General features: G+C 37.4%; 3 protein-coding genes across 5 annotated transcripts in view; 1 reads left to right on the plus strand and 2 right to left on the minus strand.

Moving 5' to 3' along the window:
- Window positions 1-12,383, plus strand: part of LOC107496179 (pentatricopeptide repeat-containing protein At1g12620-like) — a 26,356-nt gene extending 13,973 nt beyond the window's left edge. Inside the window, exon 2 of one of the 2 annotated variants that reach the window (XM_052251961.1) lies at window positions 12,235-12,383. The gene's annotated coding sequence lies outside the window, so the exon portion shown is untranslated. The remainder of the gene's footprint in view (window positions 1-12,234) is intronic. The other variant, XM_052251960.1, reaches the window with a different exon arrangement.
- Window positions 1-12,706, minus strand: part of LOC107496054 (glucan endo-1,3-beta-glucosidase 4) — a 24,619-nt gene extending 11,913 nt beyond the window's left edge. For both annotated transcript variants that reach the window (XM_016117257.3, XM_052251966.1), the window contains exons 1-2: window positions 12,573-12,706; window positions 12,208-12,462 (exon numbers count right to left, since the gene is read on the minus strand). In XM_016117257.3, the coding sequence (XP_015972743.2) occupies window positions 12,208-12,462; window positions 12,573-12,639 (322 nt within the window). In that variant the 5' untranslated portion in view covers window positions 12,640-12,706. The remainder of the gene's footprint in view (window positions 1-12,207; window positions 12,463-12,572) is intronic.
- A 633-nt stretch (window positions 12,707-13,339) lies between these two features.
- The window catches only part of LOC107496176 (histidine kinase 2), a 10,241-nt gene continuing 5,517 nt past the window's right edge, over window positions 13,340-18,063 (minus strand). The window contains exons 8-14 of the mRNA XM_016117376.3: window positions 17,335-17,386; window positions 17,021-17,250; window positions 16,824-16,922; window positions 15,925-16,592; window positions 15,018-15,515; window positions 13,979-14,495; window positions 13,340-13,832 (exon numbers count right to left, since the gene is read on the minus strand). Of these exons, the coding sequence (XP_015972862.1) occupies window positions 14,243-14,495; window positions 15,018-15,515; window positions 15,925-16,592; window positions 16,824-16,922; window positions 17,021-17,250; window positions 17,335-17,386 (1,800 nt within the window). The 3' untranslated portion in view covers window positions 13,340-13,832; window positions 13,979-14,242. The remainder of the gene's footprint in view (window positions 13,833-13,978; window positions 14,496-15,017; window positions 15,516-15,924; window positions 16,593-16,823; window positions 16,923-17,020; window positions 17,251-17,334; window positions 17,387-18,063) is intronic.

Here is an 18,063-nt window from a genome sequence, read left to right on the forward strand (position 1 = left end):
TCCAAAAGTATATATATATATATATATCAAAATAATTATAGATGCACAATCAAACAATTATAAATGTAAAGCCTACTCACAACCTAGTCCTTAGGGACCGAAGATACCAAACTCATAGTGCCAAATTCAAGGTAAGGAGGATTGAAGTGGAATGGAACAAATGAGCGTAGAATTTGAACCGAAGTAGCGACAAGATAGAGCTGGCTATAGTTCTCGATTGTTGAAACTATAATCCAAACGCGCCGACGGAACCTTTCCTCTCAACCCAAAATTGCGGCAGCCACAACCTCAGCTCCAAATCACTTTCTCAGCAACTACAACAACTCGGACTTAAGGGAAACAAGTAGCGGCGGCACCGGTGGTGGTTCCGGCAACAACAGCGCCATATCCATTGACCAGAAACCCCGACAGCGGCGGCGGCAGAAGAACGACGACCTCAATGTGACTTCCCAGCGGCCAGAGGTGCAGTGGCTCTTGCGGCAGCGGCGAGCCACTCCAGCAACCCCTTGTGCAAGCTCTCTTCCTCCGGCAGCGACCCAGACGGCGACGACTCTCCACGGACGGCGGCGGTGCAGCTCCAGTGACGACGGTGCATGGCGGGACAGCGTTCCTCTCTTCCTCGAGCTCTCCCTCTCACTGGTGCTCAAGGACGACGGCGAGGGTGGCTTCAATGGCGGTGGTTGCAGCTCGCGACGATAAAGTCGTTCCTCCGCGACGGCGCAGTTGGCAACGATAGAGTGGCCCACAAATTTGTTTGTTTTTTTTTTGAGCTATTACATTCTTCCATCCTTTAAAAATTCGGTCCCCGAATTTCAAACCAACTTACTATTTATATTGCCTCTTCGGCAGTACAAGTCACATCTATTTCGTACAACTAGACCCTGATGCAAGAAATGATGCATTTAGGAATAAGAAAAGAAAGCAACATCGAGACAACCTTATCCGAAAGAAGTATAACCACATCATGACACCATAAGTTTAATAATTTGCACAAATAGATAGCAAGAACAAGGCTAAAAATCAAGCTATCTGAGCAAAGTTGCAGGGAAGAACTTAAGCACTTTAACTATACAATATTATATCCAGATACAAATTGAACCCAATGCATAAAGAAAATCATTTTGCAGATATTATGCAACGATCAAATGCTGTACATTTTCTTAATATTCACATATACAATGTAGCAAAAGGAATCGATATGAAGCACCATCAATCACAAAGAACAGATTGCATAATTAGAATGATATGAAAAATGTCAAAAGCACACTACAAACTCTAATTGGAGTCCAAATAACATAGCCAAAAGTGTAAAACATATAGAGTAACACAAATTCCAACAATACACCCAAAACATAAAGCAATAATTAAAAAGCACAGTCATACGAGATTCCAAGAGTTCGAGTTCAATTATGTGGTGGATAAGGATGAAAAAAAAGAGAGGCAAGGTGAAGAATTAAGCATAATATACATGGCCAGATTCTAGATTTAGAGACAAACATAACCACCACATCAAACCAAGCATGCAAGATATAGCCAGCAAAACATTTTCAAATCATATTATGATATTAACCTTAAATGTCGAGTGATAAGAGGTAGGAAGGTTAAACAGAAGGAAGGAATTTAATCGATCTACAAGGCTCTTTAAGTGCATTGTGAAAGCAGCATATTAGTATGAATAGTTCCGCTTACTCAAACATAGCATTGGCCCTAGCCATCCTTTAGGTTAGCAATCGACAATCCCAAATAATAAACTAACAAATGTGCTACATATACACCAATTGATAAACAAACAAAATGCCATTAGTTGGGAAACAATACCACCAATCTAGCAAAGTTTTGAATTTCATTACTCAACCACCATTACAATGCAGCGCACTCAAGGAGTAATAGAACCACGGATTTAGTGAAGCTCAAGAATATCGACAGGCGACAATATATTTCAATTAGTTGCAATCCTGAGCAACTTGAAACCAGCAAAGTGATGTCTCAAAAAAGTCATACAACATAGGATCAGTTAAGCAGCAGACTAATGAATCAATGTGACTGCCTCAAAAATTCGATCATGTTAAGAACTTTGCAAAGCCTATATATCTTTGGAAGAAAAATGGTTGATACAACAATTTAAAATAAATTGTACTTAAATCATGATGTGCAAATTTAAAGAATAATAGTACAACTGATAATCAAACCCTTAACGTATGAAGAAATGTCAACCTAAGATGTGGGCTATGAACTAAGGCAAAATACTAGTAGTAAAACAGTCGATTTTCAGAATTTCTAATAGACAATATTCAAAATACACTGTGATTGTTACCAAGGAAAAATTTGGCCAAAAAGGAACAACTTAACACAAAACCCTCAATGCAGAGACTTCTTAATCAATTAAAATCCTTATTGGGCAAACAAAGTAGAATCCGCAACATAGTTAGATAATCAACAAAACCATGGGGTAATAGAGAATATTGATTCTGCAAATGAAACAAAATCAGAAAAGAAAAAACCCTTTTTTTTTTGAAACCATCAGTAAGAAGGAGTAACTTAATACAAAGCCAGCTACTAAATATTACCAAAATTCAAAACTACATAACAAAAACAACAATCCTATTAGCCAAGATAATCCAGCCAAAAAGTACAAAACTAATTTATCTCACTGCCTTTCACTATTAAAACAAATGAATCAAAGCTCAACAGGCTGTAAAAGGACAAGCTGATAAATTTATTACACTAGAGCACATAGTCTGCAATCACACAATCACCAGAAGCATATAAAGCATCTGCACCCAATAAGCGATGATAGATCTGAATCAAACATCCATTGGCAACTCAATTCATTTCACAACCATTATTGAGAAAATTATATAGTAACAAAAATAGTTTATTGACAAAAACATTTATGATGCTTGGCATTACTTAAAAACCAAAGAAATCGTCGGTGTGCCACTACAAAGTAACACAACACACAGCTTTCGAAATACGTACAAAAATATAATTGTAACTTTGTAAGGGCAAAGGCCATAGAGGTAAATAAAAAGATGTACCACCACAACTAAAACCACGGGCTAGGAGCATTTTAAGGGAAAAAAATGAAGAAACAAGCCAAATCTACAAACAATTTGGGCAGAGCAAAATAAAAATTCACGAGTATGAATAATAGACATAAAAAGGTTTTGCATGTACAACAACCATTTAAACTAGAGAAAAGGGAAGAAAAAAAAAACATAATTAGACACGGCATGTGAACAGATAAGCTAAACCCATAAATAAAGCAAAGCAAAATGAACATTCATCAGAAAATTGTAAAAAATGTGCCACTCTAAAAATAGAAACACGATAATCCTATATATAAGAAACCGTCACATAACACAGATTATATGATAAGCACAATACTTGATAGTTTTGACATGTTAAAAATTTAATTAGGTTTTTTTTTAAAAAAAAAACAATGTAGAAAAAAGAAAAATAAACAAGGCAAGGTCATTAAACTTTTTTTTATTGAGAATGTGAATGCAATACTAAACATTTTTACATAAATCTTATAGTGCTGACTAGAGTCATCCAAGGTCTCTTTTAGAGATAAAGTCATTGGTACAGAAAAGTCTAAGGCCTTTGCATTAGTAGGGTCTTTATCTGGGATGGTATCGCAACGGTGACAGGTAAGCAGGGTGATTCTCGTCCACCAAGTGTCAGTTTTACCAAGGAGGCAAAGAGTATCTAGCTGAACCTTATAAGGAAGCCATCGTGATCAAGGTGCTGGATAAGTATTATGGCTACACGGCTCTCATGCATAAGCTCCGGATAGTATGGCGCATCAAAGGAGGATTTGATTTGTTGGATGTGGGATTTGGATATTTTTTGGTTAAATTTGATATTGCTGCGGATCGTGAGAAAGTCATTCTTGGTGGCCCGTGGTTGATAGACGGTCACTATGTTGCAGTAAAGCCATGGGATGTGGATTTTAGGCCATGCGAAAAATCCTTTGGATCAACGCTGGTATGGATTCGAGTCTCGGGACTTCCAATTTGGTGCTACCATGAACAAGCAATGCTGCGAATTGCTTCTACAATAGGAATTTCGGTGAAAGTAGATTTGGCTACTAAGCTTGCAGAAAGAGGAAAATATGCCCAAGCTTGTGTTTAAATTAATCTTGAGTTGCCTGTAATCAAACATATTATAGTGGAGGGTGTGACTTATGAAGTGGAGTACGAGAGTTTACAGTTGATTTGTGCTACTTGTGCACGGTATGGGCATGATAAATCGTTGTGCATGGAGAAGGAGTCCTTGGAAGGAAACATAAATTTCTTTGGTGATGGAAAAAATAATGAAGCCCCAACACTAGTGCCACACAACAATCATGAGATTCGAAAAGAGGCTGAATCAGAAGCTCGTGATTTGGGTGAGAATCCTCGTAATTTGGGTGAGAAATTAGGAGTTGTTAGGGAAGGATGTGGTTACGGAATCATTGGCTCCTCACGTGCCTGATGGTCATGTTAATGAGGCATGCATGGATGATGGAGAGGGCTGGCAACAAGTGCTGCGTAAGGAAAAATTCACAATGGGCCAGTCATCAGGTTTAAAGGACCAATATGGAAAGCAGCACAAGTTTGGTTCGAGAAGGGTTCCAAGGCCCAATTTGCATGGTGATGGAGGCAAATCAATTGGCATTAGGATGGGGAAGCGAGAAAAACATGAAATTGCGCCATCTCCATCGCGCAGAACTCATGCACGTCGTGGAATTTCTCTACGGAAGCGTCCTCGGCCTTCCTCCTTGCAGAACTCGCCAGTTGATAAAAATGGTGGCACAACGGAGGAAACCTTAGTAGATGGAAGCATGGCAGGTGCAATGTCAGGGGGTCCGAAGGTGGCAATTATTGAGGATCAGAGTGTGCCAGTACCGCAGGACAAACCACCTATTGAGGTTGGTGATTCTGTTTAGAGTTTATGTTTTTATTTACTCTGTCCCTTTTATTTATGGATAGTTTAAATATGATTGTTTGGAATATTAGGGGTGCTTCTAATAAGTTAGCCCGGGTGCATTGTAAGGAACTTGTTAGGAAATTTAGACCTGTTTTCTTTATCGTGGTTGAAACTCACTCCCCTTTTCAGCATTTAAAATTATTTTGGGAAAGGTTGGGGTATCACTCTGTTGGTATAGTAGAAGTAGAGGGGCATAAGGGAGGTATTTGGTTTCTATCCTCTATGAAGGGTGTTTGTTGTAAGTTCATTGATGCTTTTGATCAGGGTGTTACTGTTGAGGTTCACTTTGATAATTTAATCTGGAGGTGTAGTGGTATTTATGGCAGTCCTCAATTTAATAAAAGGGTTCTCCTTTGGGATTACCTTGTTGCACAATCTATGGTTTTTCAAGGACCTTGGATTGTTCTTGGTGATTTTAATGAAGTCAAATTTTCTCATGAATCTAAGGGCTGTCAATTTTCTCATCAAAGAGCAGAAATGTTTGCTACTTCATTAGGGGATAGTGGTTTGTTTGATTTGAAGACTATTGGGAGGTGGTTTTCTTGGTACAGGAGGGTGAAAAATTATGTTGATGTGGCAAAAAAGCTTGATCGAGTCTGTATAAATAGTAGTTGGTTATCTATCTTTCCAGAGGCTTATGCAGAAGTTTTAAATAGGCTTCAGTCTGATCATTGCCCTATTCTGGTGCATTGTAAAGGTCGTCCTCAGCCTAAAGGGAATCGACCTTTCCGATTTGTTGCTGCTTGGGCTACTCATCCTGGGTATAAGGATATTGTGAACCAGTCATGGTGGTCTGGTAATAGAGGAATTCATGGCAAGCTTTCGGAAGTACAGAAGAATTCACTAGAGTTTAACTCGAAGGTATTTGGTAACATTTTTGTTAAGAAATGTGAATTAGAGCAGCAGATTAATTATTTACAAAAGCGTTTGGAAGTGGTGGATAATATTTATTTGCGTCAGAAAGAGCAACAGTTGCTTGATGATTATAATAATACTCTAGTGCAAGAAGAGCTCCTATGGTTCCAAAAGTCCAGAGAGCAGTGGGTAAGATTCAGGGATAGGAATACAAGATTCTTTCATATTCAAACTCTTGCGCGAAGGAAGCATAATAAGATTCATGGCCTTTTTCTCAAGGATGGAGTGTGGGAAACTGATCCAGAGGTTCTGAGTCAAGAAGCAGAGTCTTTCTATAAAAGCTTATTCTGTCATTTGGATGATGTTGATTTGGGTTGCCTTGGTGATGTGCCTCTTCCTTCTCTGAATGAGGAAGCTTGCAATAATCTTAAGGCACCAGTTACTATGGAGGAAGTCAAAACAGCTGTTTTTCACATGAACTCTTTTAAAGCTCCGGGTCTTGATGGGTTTCAAGCTTTCTTCTTCAAAGAATATTGGGAGATCATTGGTCTTGATGTTTGGAAGATGGTTAAGCAGGCATTCTCCGGTGTTACTCTTGATCCGAGAATGTTGGAGACTTTACTGGTTCTCATTCCAAAGGTTAAATCGCCGGTATCTATGAAAGATTTCAGGCCGATTAGTCTCTGCAATGTAGTTTACAAGATCATCACGAAGGTCCTTGTTAATAGGCTTCATCCTCATCTTGCGGAGATTGTTGGCCCGCTTCAAGGAGGATTTATTCCGGGACGAGGAACTCCTGACAACATCATTATTGCTCAAGAAGTCTTCCACTTTATGAAGAAGACTAAATCAAAGAAAGGCACTCTGGCCTTTAAGATTGATCTAGAGAAAGCTTATGACAGAGTTGACTGGAGGTTTTTAGCTCATACCCTTAAGAGCTTTGGTTTTCCTATTCCTACACTTAATTTGATTATGAATTGTGTCACTGCTTCTTCCTTATCTATTCTTTGGAATGGGAGTCGTCTGAATGGCTTTACTTCTAGCCGAGGTCTTAGACAAGGAGACCCTATGTCACCCTATCTTTTTGGGTTGTGTATGGAGCGATTGGCATGCTTTATTACTCATCAGGTTGATTTGGGCTTGTGGGAGCCGGTTGCTATTTCTAGAGGGGGACCAAGAATATCCCACTTAATGTTTGCGGATGACTTGCTTCTATTTTGTAAAGCTACAAAGAGACAAGTGCAAAATGTGATGTTGGTTTTAGAGACTTTTTGCAAAGCATCTGGGATGAAGATTAATGTGGAGAAGTCTAAAGCGCTTTGCTCCAAGAATGTCTCTGCAACAAGGAAAGAGATTTTCACTGGGGTATCCTCTATCAGATTTGTCCAGGACTTGGGCAAGTATCTTGGAGTTACCCTTAGCCATTCTAGGGTGACTCATTCAGCTTTCAATGGTGTCCTGGATAAGATTCGGAGTAGGCTAGCAAGCTGGAAAGGGAGTTTACTCAATCGGGTTGGTAGACTCTGCTTGGTTAATTCTGTTGCCGCTGCTATTCCCACGTACCAGATGCAGGTCTCTATTTTTCCCAAGGGAATCATTAGTAAATTGGAGTCTATGATGAGGAATTTTCTTTGGAAAGGACAAGTTGATGGAAGAGGATTGAATCTTGTTAGTTGGAAGGTACTGGTTACTCCAAAAAAATATGGAGGTTTGGGGATTAGAGATCCTTATTGTGTAAATATTGCTCTTCTTGGGAAGCTAGTTTGGACTTTTTTCCAACAGCCAAACAAGCTTTGGGTCCAATTGTTGGATGCCAAATACCGATCATCTCTATATGACTGTTTTAGTTATCATAAGAACAAGGACTCTCCCATTTGGAGGTGTCTTTGCAAGGCTTGGGAAGTGTTGAAGGATGGGTTTGCTTGGTGTATTGGAATCTTGAAAAATGTTGAAAGATGAGTTTGCTTGGTGTATTGGGAATTTGAACAAAAATTTTTTGTTTTCGTGCTGGAAGAAAGAAGGGTAGTTATCTAATAAGATGGATTATGTTCACATTTCTGATTCAAACATCCGGATACAGAATATCTGGTCGGTTGGTAGGTGGCATTTGGATACTCTTTATTCTCCTTTATCTCAAAATCTGAAAGATAATATTCTCTCTTACAATTCAGATGAACAAGCAGATCCGGAAGTGGGTTGGTATTGGAGTGGGTCTGCTGCCAAAGTCTATGACTTACGCAATGGTTACTTGTGGTTGTGTAAGCAGCTGTTTGGTTGGGAGGAGCGGGAGAATTGGCTTTGGCTTTGGCGTCAGCTTGTTCCGGAAAAGCATAAGTTTTTGGCTTGGTTGTGTCTTAAGGAAGCTCTTCCTACTGCAAATTTTTGCTTTAGAAGAGGGATGTCGTCATCAGATATGTGTCCAAGATGTCTTTCTAGCCAGGAATCAGTTTTACATTGTATTCGGGATTATTCAAAAGCTCAGCTTGTCTGGCATAAGTTGGATATTTCTTGTCATCCTTTGGATTTGAAGAACTGGTTCTTGTATCATAGCAGACTTTGGATTTGAAGAATTGGTTCTTGTATCATAGCAGAGAGCATCCGTTCAAGTTCTTTTCGGGACTTTGGTGGATATGGCGAGCAAGGAATAACGACATCTTTAATCCCCATGAAACTTGGTCTCCGGAAAAAGTGATTTGTCTGGCATTAACTTCAGAAAAGGAGCTTAGGAATATTTTTGAATTACAACGTATGTCCCTTCTCTCTACTCTAAATGGTTTTTAGAATCCCCCATCCATTGGTACTTTTAAGATTAATTGTGATCTAGTTATTTTGGTTCGGGTGATAGTGTTGGTTTTGCTTGTGTTATTAGAGATTGTAATGGGAGCTGGCAAAGGGGGTGTTTGGGAATGATTGAGAGTAATAGTATTCTTCAAGGAGAATTATTTGCTATTTGGAGAGGATATCTCTTAGCTTGGGATGTGGGTCAACGAGATGTTATTTGTGAGACAGATTGTGTGGAAGCATTTAATCTTGTTACTCAATATGGTTTTGGGTTTATTGATCCACGGGTGCTCAAAATAAGAGATATCATGCATTGGAATTGGCGTGTTGACTTTCGTTTGATTATGAGAGATGCAAACACGGTGGCAGATACTATGGCAAAGATGGCGATGAAGTTACAACTTTCGCATGTGGAGCTTATTTCACCTTGGGATGAGTTTAAGAGTAGTCTTAAACGGGACTGTCCCTCTATTTAAGCAGTTCCTTGTTTTGTTTGTTTTGTTTTTCTTTGTTTAATTTATTTCAGTTACCAAAAAAAACATTTTTACATAAATCTTATAGTGCTGATTAGAGTAACTAACTTTTACGTTAAGCATCATATAATGGACCACCAATGAGATAATATTGAGTAAACTTTAGAATAACATGCTGAAAGAGTTGAAACAACTTTTCTAGTCAATAAAATAATTAATTTTGAAGGGAAAAAATTTCAAATGCTCAAGTGTGTCACAAAAGTATTGTACAGATCACAAGTTTATCATGACAAACTTCAATTCGAAATTATCAAGTCCTCATCGTATCAAAGAAATCAAAATATTTATTAATCTACCATATAATCTCCAACAACAACACAAGCAATTAAGAGAGTTTATTACCGCCTTTCAATAGAATTTTTTACAATATAACAACCAAGGTTCACCTAGTTACAGTCACATCAGTCACCAATTCAGCAACAAATAATAAGATCAACTCCTATACAGCAGCAAAAACCAATAACCTTATGGATCTCTCAAATAATTAACCAAAATCATTTACTTGTTAATTACTGTAATAATCACTAATCAAATGACATGAATCAGCAAACAAGTATCTAATCAGTGGCTACCACTCATAAGCAAGCTACAATTTATCACATTTAAAATAATCATCAAATGCTTCATAATCACCATGATCAGTCCATAAGCTCAGCAAACAAGCCTATAAAATTAGAAATCACATATAATCTAAGAGACGTATTCACTTAATAACATATAAACAAGAAGATTCTACCTGAGTGAAGCTCAAATGTGTTTTTCATACAACCAGTTATACTAAGTATAGAACTTTAGCACTCAATTTGGTTAACATCCAAATGTTAATATCAACTATGGAAATTTTAATGATCTTGGACAAAGACAAAACTTTCTCAAAGAAACTCATGCTGTGGATTTAGTTTCTTTAAAATCAATTATCTATCATCCGTATTATAATTAGCAAACTTATTTAACATTTGTTTAACTAGAAACTAAATAAACACACATTTCAAACGGATCATAACAATTAAAGATCGAACAGAACCTAAAACAATATAATGATTTAATGTCTTAAAGTAGATGAAAGTGGGGCTAAATATCAATTCATATTATGTACTATTACTCAAAACATTCTATTTCGATGAAAAAAATTTCACAAACTTTAAATCTATTAGAGAATAAGTCGAGATTGGGTACAAAGGGAAGGAAAAGAGTCGCCAGAAGCGGCAGGAAAGGAAAAGAGTAGCAAGAAGCGGCTGGAAACGAAAAGAGTGGCAAGAAACGGTAGAGGTCATATGTTACAACCAGATGACAACAATGACATAAAGGACAAGAATGACAATCCTATAGGCCTCTGATAGTGCCACAATTCGTACAAATAGGCGCGCTTCTATTTATACAATTGTGATCCTACCATAGGACACTTGCTCCATATTACACAGATTAAACCTAAGCTCTGATACCACTCTGTCACGACCCAAAATGAGTCATGACTGGCGCTCAGGAAAATAATCCTATAGCAAGCCTAATATAGTCAAATATAAGTTCAATAAGCAAGTACAAATATTTTACAAGTTCTAAAATAAATAGTTATATATTTTTAACAAAAAAATTAAAATAACTAAGAATGGTTGGTCCTGCCTGTGACATATGGAGCATATACTTCTAGGAATTCGACAAAGAATAGGTACTCATTGCAGACCGTTACTCTTGAATAGAAAGTCTCACATAGTCAAATATTTGTTCTCGAAAAATATTTTTAAAAAAACGGGGTGAGTTTTGCAACTCAGTGACCAGACAATACATCTATAATCAACATGAGACTATACAAACATTATCATTAAAGTAATTTTAATTAGAAAGTAACAGTTGATAATAATAATAATAAGTGAATCAATAAGGGAGTTCTCATACAGAAATCAAATCAAAAGTCAACACTTGGGCGGCTCCACCTCTATGGGTAGCCCTTTCCTCTTGTGTGTCCTAACAGAATAACAGATCTAACGTGTGGCCTACACGTTAGGCTAGCAACACCCCTGCTAGCTGGAGTCTGAGTTAGATGCATCTATGTTAACGTCATAACCTCCGTTAACTACGGTTTTCTAATACGAGCCTCCCAAACCAATTCAAAACATATAATTTCAAATACAACAAATATTTGATCTTTCAAATATATAAGGTATCGAATCGAATCAAATCAAATCAAATAAGATAATATTTTTTCATCAGAAGTCTTTTCTCAATCATACTTTTTCAACCATAAGAGATTTCAAATATATTTCACAATTTTTTTTAAAGTGAGTATCAACAAATACTTCAATGCTTCAAAAACAAATATTCAAATAAAATCAAACATTTTACAATATTGCAAAACTTCATCAAAATTATATATAGTCTCATGTATAGTTCCAAAAGTATAAACTTCATAAAAATGAGTTAATTAATTCTAACAAATCAATTATTTTAATCAATTCAAAATCGTTCAAAGTAAATATAGCTATAATTCAAAGATCATAATATATATATATATATATATATCAAAATAATTGTAGATGCACAATCAAATAATTATAAATGTAAAGCCTACTCACAACGTAGTTCCTAGGGACCGAAGATACCAAACCCATAGTGCCAAATTCAAAGTAAGGAGGATTGAATTGGAATGGAACAAATGAGCGTAGAATTTGAACCGGAGTAGCGACAAGATAGAGCTGGCTATAGTTCTCGATTGTTGAAACTATAATCCAAACGCGTCGACGGAACCTTCCCTCTCAACCCGAAACTACAGCAGCCACAACCTCAGCTCCAAATCACTTTCTCAGCAACCTCAACGACTCGAACTTTAGGGAAACTAGTAGCAGCAGCACGGTGCAGCTCCAGTGACGACGGTGCATGGCGGGACAGCGTTCCTCTCTTTCTCGAGCTCTCCCTCTCACTGGTGCTCAAGGACGACGGCGAGGGTGGCTTCAATGGCGGCGGTTGCAGCTCGCGACGATAAAGTCATTCCTCTGCGACGGCGCAGTTGGCAATGATAGAGTGGCCCACAAATTTGTTTTTTTTTTGAGCTATTACACTTAGAACTTACTAGGATCTGCTTCTGTTGTAATGGCAGCACCTCTGAAGAAACAAGAACCACCTCTGTGCTTGAACTTCTGAAAATAGCTGTTGAAGGCATACGAAGCATGGTCTTTCAAAGTGTTTGGATAATAGCTTGGTTGGTTCCCTTGGATTTTGCTACAATCTGCACCTCCACTTCCACAAGCCCAATTCAGCGCTGCCTGCAACTCATCGTCGCTGCTTTGCGGATCAGCTATGCACCATTGCTCATATTCAGCAAACACTGCATCATGTGATCATAATATAATGCAATTAGGTAAAAAAATGAACATTTATATACACAAACATTGGTGGATATTTTAACACCACATGAACACTTATGTATATGATTACCCCTTTTTGGTGCAATCATGGATAGGAAAAGAATCAGAACCATTAACTTGGCCATTAATGTTTCCATTTTGGAGGAGACTGAGGCCTAGCCGATAAGAACTCTGGATAGTGGTTAGGATAGCCAAGAAACTAGAACTTTAGTTGCATATATATTATATAGTGAAGTTAATGGGAAATGGAAGTTATGGGCATGTGCTGTGTGCTTCTAACGGCTAAGAAGGAATGTTCATATTCCATTGCAAGTGGACACTCTGCACCAAGCAGGATCAGATTTTATGTGGGCCCCACCATAAGGGTGTGAAAATGTGATGAAAAATTTCATAGAAAAGGATCATGTGGTTAAATTATTAGTGACAAATTATGCTGCTTACACAGGTCACATTCAGATTTAGAAATGAGCTGCCACAAAACGATAATTAAAAGATGTTAAGCTAAGAATCTAACTTCTAGAAGCAATTTTTGTAAAATGAAGTGCTTATTGTTTCCCTAAAATAATATATTCCTAAACATGCTATAGTCATGTGCTTCACCAACTGGCAAAGAAAGTGTTACTATATTCTTAGCTTTTCCTAATGTGAGATGCTCTTACAACTCAACAAGGATTTACTTTACTTTTCCCCCTCTAAATGGCAAAATAATTATTTATTTATCTTACCTTTTTCCCCACCTTTATTTTTTGTGTTGTAGAACCCGTTTTTCTTTTCTTGCCCCTTAGTGGTGAATTTCAAATTCTGTTAGTGGTCATGTTCTGCTATATCTGATACATCTTAATTTTAGATCCATAAACAGCTGTAAAGAATGGCATCAACATTTGATAAATACTTGTGGAAAAGACTTGGATTGGCACTTCTTATGGGTAAGTGGAACACTTGCAATATTATATAATACATAACATGACATTCTTTGATTCTACCTATATTCTATAACAACTTTGCTTTACATGTTACTTACAAAATCCTGAGGGTTCAAAGGTTTACCATCTCCTTTCATCTTGGCCCCAAAGATTAAATAAATGATATCTCACTATAGCAATATAGCATTTTTATCTTATCCTACTTACTCAAAATGAGTATATACAGAGAAAAAAATGAGATAAGCAGCAGGAACAAAATCGGTTATCTACAGTTATGTCTTGTTGAACACTTGAATTCCTCGTGTCCTGCAATGAGTGATGATTAGTATGAATCACACCAGTCTAAGCAACATAGCCTCCCCCAAACAACTGATTCTTGTTAAATAATTGCACTCCATATCTGCTTCCTGATAAGGAGAAAGAAGAACAAAAACTAATTAAATGATGCATCTTAGTGACCAAAAGTTTCTACTTGCTTAAATGTGTATGGTATGTACTTCTAATATAGAAAAAAACAAAACAAGGCAACAGAGATGCCGAATAAAGCACGCACCATTGCTAACGAGGCCATAGTGGAGAACCTCAAAGATTCAGCTTTGACGCTGGCATGGATGTCATGTTTAGAAACACATCAGCTGTGGTGTCTCCAGCTATTAAACACAGCTGAAATTAATCCAGCTGAGATCTCATGCAATGGAAAACCGACATTTTGTCGTAAATCATTGGTTGCATGTATAATACATGCCAGAGGTTACTCAATAGTTGTCAACAGGGTGCCTGCACTAATAATCAAATAACACAATCACATACTTCCACACTATGAACTAGGCTTGAAGAAGCGTGCCATGGCCGTGTAGAGCTGCTCTTCCTCAAACGGCTTTGACACATAGCCATCCATCCCACACTTTTTGCACTCTTCATTTGAAGCCTGAGTTACATCAGCTGTCATTGCTAGTATTGGAATGTGCCAATAAAAGATATCCCCAAACATTTCAGCTGATGCTTCCCCACATGCAATTTTCTCATTTACGTCGTTCTCTAGGATGCGGATTTGCCTTGTCACTTCAAAACTGCACCAATCAAGATCAAATTAATACTTATAAATCACACCTTATTCATAGATCCTGAGGTCTAGCATCCTATCTAAAATCATTCAAAATTCAATAGATTTCTTGCATTAAACTTGCTGGCCATCCACCAAATCTGAAAAAACATAGCAATCAGACAAGAGGACTATATCCCTATACCATTTCCCACTTAGATGTCTAAATAAGGAAGTTTTCCAAAATGAGCACAGAATAAGGCAGTTTCGTTCTAATCACTATCAACAGTGTAGAGACCTAGAGAAAAATTAATTCAGGTTTGAATAGTCTAAGCAGTAGGCCATTAAAATCTTCTATAAGTAAAACAAGGTTACGACCTAAATTTGATTTCAGTCAATTACAATCCAGGTTTGTTAAATGCATTTTTCTCCGGCAAGAAGTAGACTTACTAGACCAGTCACCTGTTCTTATAGGGGCAACTATAGAAGATTCATTGCATTCAAAAGCAAGAAACAAACTGAGAATTGTGAAAATAGAAAGATCAATTACCCATCCATTTCTGGCATTTGGAGATCCATGAAACAAGCATCGAAATTGTGCGGGGGCTTAAGCATCTGTAGAGCAGCCCTGCCACCCTCAACACAAGTAACTGTTGCCCCATATTTCTGTAAAACACCTTCTGCAACTTTTCTGTTCACTGCATTATCATCAACCACCAAAATTCTTTTCTGTAATAATAGATTCCCAAGTTTGGATACTTTCTTCCTACTTATTTGCCTTTTTTCAATTCCAAGGGATTCTCTATAGGAGCAAACCAAAACACTGAGCCAAAAAGGCTTCATTAATATATCATCAATGACACCATTTGTCTTGAGCTCATCACATTCGTTCGGGCTAAGGTGTGTGGCCAGGAGAAAAACTTTTGGAAAGTTTATTCGGTCTCCATTGGTGCCATTCTTTTTCTGTTTCTTGATGGAGTATAAGGTGCTACTTTCCTTATCCCAAGCATCCTTGTCTATCAGAATCATCGCAAACTGCTTCGACACTCTGAAGGAATAAATACAATCAAACTATATGCACTTGCAACAAGTAAATGAATAAATTAACCTAAACTAGAAGAGAATCTATAATCCATTTTGATGGAATGAACATTATCTCGATGATTTGACGTAAGCTTTTCTCCAGACAAACCAGATGAACAATAATATATGAGAACAGTTCAATATGCAAAACATACTCTATGATTTTGCTTGTCAAATATATACTGTAATATCATCTGTTTAATTAGTAAATGACTAGTAAAGAAAAACATTCTAAGGCAGCAATAGAACTTAGAAGCAGCTACCTTTAAATTTAGAGAAACAGCTAATTCGAAGTGTTTTAGAGTGATCTAATATCATTAAGGAATGCCTTGGATTAAATAGGAAAATTATTATGTTTCAATGTGCACATATACCTCATGTTGCAAGAACCAGTTAGACAAGAACATGCAGATTTCAAACTTGACATAACATCCACCGACATCCCCAACCTCTGTAGATAATATCTTGTGACCTCAGCTCGGATTTTTCTTCTATCTACCACTAATGCTCTCAACCCTTGCAACTGTGAATCAAATGTACTGAAATTCTGCCACTTTGCATCCAAAGATGTGGTTTCTCCTTTTCTGAGAGTTGCAGTAAATGTAAAAGTACTGCCAGTTCCAGGCTCACTAACAAAACCAATTTCTCCTCTCATGAGCTCAACAAGACATTTACTAATGCTCAGTCCTATTCCAGTTCCACCATATGTTCGAGAGGTCGAACTATCGGCCTGCATAAAAGGTGTGAATATACGGCTTTGCGCATCAATAGGAATTCCTATACCTGTATCCTCAACTGTTACTAGTAATTGAATCAATTCAGGCTCTTCCATCAAATCCATACTATTTAACTTTTTAAAGTTGGCCCAGCTTTTCCATCGGTTTCCTACAGCGAACCCACTTAATGTATTATATGTATTGTCTGACAAATCATGATCCAACTCTAAGCCTTCCCTCAGCACTGCATCCATACTGTGAAGTGGGTTCTTCACTTCATTTGCCAGATGAATCGAGACAAACACATGTCCTTTATCATGAGTGAACTGAAATGTATCAAGTAAACTAATTAACAAAGATGATTTAATAAATTGTTTATTAAACGTTAAGAGTGTTTATATATCATTGTGATGTCTGTCCGTTGCATGGATCAATCACTATCATTGTGTGACTTCCAAGAGAGAAAATGTTCCATAAAAAATTGAGAGTTATTTCAAGAACATGTGGGAAGTATACAATGGATCAAAAGGAAATATACAAGGTGTAACATCACAAACCTTGAGTGAATTGCCAACAAGATTAGTAATTATTTGCCAGAACCGTTTAGGATCACCAATGACAACTTTGGGTACTTCATTGGATGCATAAACAGCCAACTGTATTCACCCCAAATTGAGAACAAAGATTTATGTAAGGCTTATTACCCATGTTATGAGAGATATAGAACTAAGGTAGCTGAAAGAAAGGATCTCACCTCAATTCCTTTTTCTTTAGCTTTTCCCGAGAAAAGTGATAGAACTTCCTCTAGAATAGCATGTGGATCAAAAGCTACAGCTTCAAGTTCAAGCTTGCGTGCCTCAATCTTAGCCTGATCAAGAACCTCATTTATCACTGATATAAGATCCTTACCACTCTTATGCGCAGTTTGGGCATAATCCATCTGGTTTTCATCAAGTTCAGTGTCCATCAACATTTGCAGCATACCTGGGAAATGATTTTAAACACTTGATATCACATACTATTGACAAGAACAGGTTTCCTATGATAACATCAAATGTTTTCAGTTACCTAAAACACCATTCATTGGAGTCCTGATCTCATGAGAAACTGTTGCAAGAAACTGCAAAAGTGGAAACAATCCTTCGAGGTTAAGATAAAAATATTAATCTAACTTGTAAAAGCAAAAATATTATATAATTTATAACAAAGAATTCTAAAGCAGATGAAAAATGGCAGGGCAGTAGGACCTGATAATATCCCGATTGAGGTTTGGAAGGGTCTTGGAGGAAAAGGCATCAACTGGTTAACCAAGCTTTTTAATGAGATTTTAAGGTCAAAGAAGATGCCTGATGAGTGAAGAAAGAGCACCTTGGTACCTATCTACAAGAATAAGGGGGATATACAAAGTTGCGAAAATTATAGAGGGATTAAGCTTATGAGTCATACTATGAAGTTATGGGAAAGGGTGATAGAACGGAAGTTGAGAAAAGAGACACAAGTAACAGAGAACCAATTTGGATTTATGCCAGGCAGATCTACCACTGAAGCGATATACCTATTAAGAAGGATGATGGAGAGGTATCGTAGTAATAAAAGGGATCTACACATGGTGTTTATTGATTTAGAAAAAGCGTATGATAGGGTACCAAAGGAGGTCTTATGGAAGGTTTTAGAAAAGAGGAGAGTAAGGATCGCATATATTCAGGCAATTAAAGACATGTATGATGGGGCCACAACTAGTGTGAAGACTCAAAGTGGTGTGACGGAGGAATTCCCTATTGGTATAGGATTACACCA

This window comes from Arachis duranensis, chromosome 7 (assembly GCF_000817695.3).
Source record: "Arachis duranensis cultivar V14167 chromosome 7, aradu.V14167.gnm2.J7QH, whole genome shotgun sequence".
Taxonomy (NCBI): domain Eukaryota; kingdom Viridiplantae; phylum Streptophyta; class Magnoliopsida; order Fabales; family Fabaceae; genus Arachis; species Arachis duranensis.